General features: G+C 42.4%; 1 protein-coding gene across 4 annotated transcripts in view; it reads right to left on the reverse strand.

Annotated features, from left to right (window-relative positions):
• Window positions 1–328: 328 nt before the first annotated feature.
• tnnt2a (troponin T type 2a (cardiac)) overlaps window positions 329–5,942 on the reverse strand; it is a 7,797-nt gene continuing 2,183 nt past the window's right edge. For all 4 annotated transcript variants that reach the window (XM_013910713.1, XM_013910712.1, XM_013910711.1 and 1 more), the window contains 10 exons: window positions 4,084–4,113; window positions 3,825–3,849; window positions 2,942–3,005; window positions 2,624–2,740; window positions 2,438–2,515; window positions 2,243–2,353; window positions 2,049–2,158; window positions 1,516–1,606; window positions 1,392–1,432; window positions 329–576 (listed from right to left, as the gene is read on the reverse strand). In XM_013910713.1, the coding sequence (XP_013766167.1) occupies window positions 543–576; window positions 1,392–1,432; window positions 1,516–1,606; window positions 2,049–2,158; window positions 2,243–2,353; window positions 2,438–2,515; window positions 2,624–2,740; window positions 2,942–3,005; window positions 3,825–3,849; window positions 4,084–4,113 (701 nt within the window). In that variant the 3' untranslated portion in view covers window positions 329–542. The remainder of the gene's footprint in view (window positions 577–1,391; window positions 1,433–1,515; window positions 1,607–2,048; window positions 2,159–2,242; window positions 2,354–2,437; window positions 2,516–2,623; window positions 2,741–2,941; window positions 3,006–3,824; window positions 3,850–4,083; window positions 4,114–5,942) is intronic.

The following is a 5,942-nucleotide window of genomic DNA, read 5'->3' on the forward strand; positions in this document are numbered from 1 at the left end:
TTGCTGAGAAACAGCAGTTTTTCTCATATGAAACTTGGTGACACACTTGAGAAGTTACAGGACAAGAAGGATTTTCCCACCTGCAATATGCATAATGGAAATTATTCATTCTTTTTCAATTTAGTGTGGGTGTGTTCATAGGTGAACTTTGGGTGGATGTCTGGGCGTCAGCTCAAAAAGCATCATGTCAGCTCCAGTCATGTTAGAGCCTGTCTTTCAGTAAGAGGATGTCTTTGCTTTAAGCTTTCTGTCATCGGGTCTTGCATGACTTTTTTTCATTGCCAAGAAAGCAACTCATGCACACTATGGAAGAACAAAAAGCAAGTCATTAAAGTGAGACTGTTTATTTACACTTTTAAATCCCCATTATCCTGAAAAAGTAGAGCGAGAGATAAGGCTGGAAAACTGGACCCAAGCTGTGCTTAAGGCAACCGTAAGAAGATAAGTGTGACTTGGGTGTGGCCGTAAAGCCTGGGCTTGGTTTGAGGCAGTGGCTGCATGACAGGGCGGATGATAATACTTGTCACTCAGCACATCAGCATCTATTTCCTCAGTCCTCTCTTGGTCCTCTTTGACCTGTTGAAAAACAGAAGCCTTTGTGATTCAGACACAACTGATGTGGCACAGATCGTAGCGAGGTTGCACGGTTACGTTTTGAAATCTTCCTGCACCCTGTTCAAAAATAACAGTGACATCATGTTCTTTCACTTTATCCCTGACAGGTATGACAGATGACCAAACCCAGCCAGCTCGCCGAGTTAGGACAAGGCGGCTGTGAGATTGTGAATACACAATATTTGGTGACACTGCAGGGAGTCTGAAAACAAAAAGCTTTTCCACTTGGGCCTCAGAGACGGTCGTTTCTTAACAAAAAGCTTCCCCCACAAACACCGGCATGAATCACAGAAGAAGGGATTCATGCAAAACTCTGTCAAGTCGCTCTAAGGGAGATGCACGACATATGCACTCATAGCTGCAACTAAAAGTCAGCCTCTCCTCACTCATCTCATTGGCCTCTCCTGCTGCTTTGTCCACACTTGCTCTTTTCTTTTCTTGATCACTCATTTAATTATTATATATGATTTGTTTGATTTCTCCTCACCTCTCAAAACATTTATTTGTTAATTATATTACTTTTTTTGGTTATTGTTACTAACAAAGTGTTACACTCCCTCTCTCTTTCTTTTAACCCCGCCTCACTATAAGTTTTAAATTCCCATGACTCTAATGCTCTCACACACACATAGCTTGACACTCTCCAATCAAGTTATTGTCCCAAACCTCACCTGTCTGTTGCATTTTGTTACACCTGTGTGACATCATATGTGCGCTCTATGGTAACTACATGTTTTAAACTTTTAATTAAAATGGGATTTCGAGCTTGTGCTCACGTTTTCTGATGGTCGCTCACACGGTTCCTCAGCACATTAATCTGGAATGAAGAAAACATTTTGTTACACTGTGACCAGGTCTCACTGATGCCGTGTCTTTGTTTCTTCAATTAGCTGAGCGCACCTCATATTTCTGTCTGCTGAACTGGTACTGCAGATCAAACTTCTCTGCCTCCAGCTGCTGGATCCACTCCCACAGCTCCTTAGCTTTCTCTCTGGAAAACAAATTATTATAACGAGAATTATTTTCATTGTTTTATTATTTTAATTTTGTGTGTCCTGAAGGAAAAAATGCAATAGCTATTGTGTGAGATAATGAAACATGCAGTGGGAGAAATAATTATTTGATGCCCTGCTGAATTTGTTTGCTTACTTACAAAGAAATGAAGAGTCTCTATTTTTAATGGTAGTATTTGTTTTAATGGAGGGAGACAGAATATTAACGAAAATCCAGAAATAAAACCTCCACATGACCAAAATGTTATCAGATGATTTGCATGTAATGGACACGTGTTCTTGATACACACAGGGAGTTGAGGCAGTGCATTGATTAACTTTTGGTTCATATTCGTCTCTCTCCATCAAAATGAAACCACATTTCTTTGTAAGTGAACAAACCTACAGATTCTAAGTCCTGCTCTGTGCGTCTGAACCTACTTGAGTCTTTCCTGACTCATGTTCTCGATGTCCAGAGATTTGCGCCTTTCGTTCAGGATCTTCTTCTTCTTTTCTCTCTCTGTCTGCCTCTTGCCACTCCGTTTGTCTGTCTTTAAAAATAAAATAATTTCTGTTATAAAAGTTACTAGTGGAGCTTTTTGGAAACCCCCACTGTTAAAACTCCACTGACTCACCAGCTTTTGCATGTAACCTCCAAAGTGGAGGCTGGTGAGGGTTTTCTTTTTCTTTGCATCATCCTCTGCCCTCTTCTTGGCCTCCTCCTCCTCCTTGCGAATCCTCTCATCCTAGAACCCCGAGAGAAAGACGATCCGAGGTGAAACGCGTGCCACTTTATAGACCGTGTTAAAGCGCGTAGAACAGGACTCTACCTCAAGACGCTTCTGTCGCTCTTTATCTCGCTCGCTGCGAATTCTGTGCTGCTCTGCTCGCTCAGAGCGACGCTTCTCCTGAGCAACAGATCATCACATCTCATCAAAACAGATCCTAAAGCAGATCTGTAATGTCTGAGGTGGGAAGTGGTTTACATTTGACTGGCTGTAGTGTGGGGCACTCACAATCCTTTCTTTGAGCTGAACGAGCTCTTCTTCTTCCTTCTTTCTGCTTTCGAAGTGAACCTCGATTAGAGTTTGAAGCTCCATCAGGTCCTTCTCCATTCTCTTACGATGTATATCCTGTTGGATTCAGTGACCCAGTTCTATGTTATACTGATGCACATATTTGTTTTTGGTCCTAAATTAAAAGCAGGCTTAGACAAAGCTAGAAATATACAGAGTGAAAGCTGTGAAGACATGTCTACTCCACCCTGAGACCTGTACATAATACGCCAGGATACAAAAGCCCATGCACAGTAAGTACTGTATTGTGTCACTTACATCAAAATCCACCCTCTCGCCGTCTGGGATCTTAGGGGGAATAAGGTTTGGCATGATGAATGGCCTGAAAAAGCAGGAAAAGATATTAAGTTAACAAGCGTGGGTTAAATAAGAACAATTCAGTTTAAAAAAAAAAAGATCAATAACAGGGAAATTGAGTTGTGATGACAGTTGGTGTCAAACGAGGATAAAAAACAATAAGCATGTGCCAAACAAATGTCCCCTCTGTGTTTGCACGTGTTGCTGCCTGTTGCTGCTCAGTAGTAGCTGCATATCTGTATTTTCTACACTATATGTAGACAGAAATTGGGATTTTCTTTTCTTAGTGCCGGAGCAGAGAGGCACAGCCTAGAGATCTCTGGAAATGTTTTTATTAAATCAAAGTAATTAAATCTGAACAATCAAAACGACCACTTGTGGTCAATGCAACTCTCAACACAAGTGTATTTGTAAAGCACATTTAAAAAACAACGTGCTGAGAAAAGGTGGAATGGACATTTCTAAAAAGCCACAGGATACACAATGAGGAATCACACAGACTCAAATGGCAGTGAGTTTTAATAGATTTAATGAAGGGAGCTAATTTGGCAGCGAGGGGAACAACGTTCCACAGTTTGAGTTTAAATCGAGGGGGGGGCACTTCCTGGATTTAAAAACAAAGTAAAAACGAAATTACTTTGTGACCTTTGAGCTTAAGATGTTGATGTAGAAGGATCGTATCAAGCAACCTCATTGAGTTGTGAAAACGTGGCTTGCTGCTGGTATGATACGTAACAAATGGATCACAGTGGTGTGAGTCCTCTCTTTGTTTATTTATGCGTTGTATGTTTGTTACTCATAACCATGCTATCGTAAAACGTGTTTATCCGTGCGTTTTACTTACTTGAATTTTGGCTTTGCTTCCTCCTCTGTTAATGAAAGAAAGTCAAGCGGAAAGTATGAATGAGTTAGTGCAGACCACACATTAATAATGAGACCGCACAAAATCACAAATTCTGCCAGTTCCCCCCGCAAGTTATGGCACTGAAGTCTGTTTACACCATTTGTGCTGATATTAATAATAAAAGTAATGATGTGTGATTCATGTCAGGGAGAACATCCAAGAACAACAGAGCCACAAAACGAGATTCCCATTCACTTACCTTCTCCCTCCTCTGCTTCGCCTTCTCCATCTGAAACCAAAATAACATGCTTGAGAGAGGGTTTGTGAGAGCACATCTCAAATGACTGAGCATTACGCCACAGTAAACAGTCGTTTAGTGAGTGATGATGGCCACATGACAGAAGAGTAAGTGAGAAGACAGGAAAGACTGAAAGAGAGCACCGAGGAAGTCAGGCGCTCATCTGTGAAGTGTTGCTTCATGTGCCACATTGCATGAATGCACTCGGGACAAGCGAGACGTTATCTAGAGACGCAAGCACTGATAGCAAATGGTTCCTTTCTCAAGAAGGTCTGGGATCAGTGACCTTTGAATGACCCAAATAATTATGAGTGAATGCCAGAAAAACTTTAGTTTTAGTTTAGCTTTCTGCAAAAGAAGCAGCTAAGTTCTTTTTTTTGTTTTCGTAATAATAGAGGACAGCTAGACCGTGCTTGAAACCTAAAACGTCGTCCAGTCAGCTGATAGGCCCAGACTAGTTTCCTATGCTGCCAACTTGGTTAATTAGAACCTGAACTGGTAAAGGGAAGGGTGTAGTCGTGTTTTGTTTTTTGGCACGTCAACAAGTCGCCTGCCTTTTGTCTTTGTGGAAAGTGACAGCTCACACGGTGTTTATCAGTATAAAGGAGCCAAAAGGTAAGAATAAGTCTAACATCCCTCCCATTTCAAATGATCTCAGTGGGAGCAGGTGAAAAACACCTGGTTCTGACTAAGAAACGAAAGCCTTGGGGCTGGGAGGGGCTGGAGGACTACTCTCAGCCCAGCTGGCCCTGGTGTGACTAAGAAAACCTGCATGCTTGATCCTCAAGTGCAGACTGTCACATACCAAAATGAAATGTGTCTGAGATAGCATGTTATCTCCCTGCCTGTGAGTGATGGTTACTGGTAAACGACATTACTCATCTTCACTGTGCTGTCAACACAGGCCCAAAGCTATCATTTCTCCCATTAATCAGTGGTTCCCAAACTTTTTTGGCAGGGCCCCCCTTTGTTTTACAAGAAAAATGTTCGCGCCCCCCTCCCCCCATGCGCGCGCGCACGCACGCACACGCACGCACACATCCTCCAACCACGCACACACATTTTGCTCCATTGCGGTTTATTTCACACCTCAAACATTTAGTAAACAATTAAGCAAATACAAGTAATCTGCAATAAATTACAGGTAATAAAATAAACTCTTTTACGCTGCGGCCGCACCTACACGGGTGTTTCTGAACACGCAGCTGTTTCGTTCACACGTAAACGGCGTTTCGAATCACCGAGAACGGAGATTTTTAAAACTCCTTTTTCTGCGTTTACGTGTGGACGTGGAATACAGAGCTCATCAGGCAAAGTCAAAGGTATGCGCCTTTTTCCGCGTCAGGCTGTGCGCCACGTTATTGTTTACATGAGATGAAGAGCAGACAGGCAGATTAACAGTATTGTGTCTCTATCTGCAGGTTTCACACGCAGTTACTGTCCCTCCCTTTACAAAGGCAGAGGCCTCACGGTGTCATTATTTTACATGTAGTTGTTTTTCCTGTGTAATAATGTTCAACTTTGCTATCCATACATTTAAAAAAGAAAATGCCTCTCTGTTCAAAATGGGTTTAAAAACATAAACAGCTGTGGGATCCTGTTTGTCCCTGATGTAAACAGCCCAGCGCTGCTCCCCACGCAGGGAAAAGCAACCCTGCAGGGAGACCTACCTCCGCACCTGAAGCCAAAGGGCAGATTTGCTTCACCATATTTTCTAGTCTTTGGCTTAGAATGAAGTTGGTTTGGAAACATATTCAGCGATGCTTCATCTCCTGCTTTGCGGTTGTGTTGGCGCCCCGTGCTAGCAGTGTCCAAGCGTT

This window comes from Pundamilia nyererei, unplaced genomic scaffold (genome assembly GCF_000239375.1).
Source record: "Pundamilia nyererei isolate P.nyererei 1_Seehausen unplaced genomic scaffold, PunNye1.0 scaffold00047, whole genome shotgun sequence".
Lineage (NCBI taxonomy): Eukaryota > Metazoa > Chordata > Actinopteri > Cichliformes > Cichlidae > Pundamilia > Pundamilia nyererei.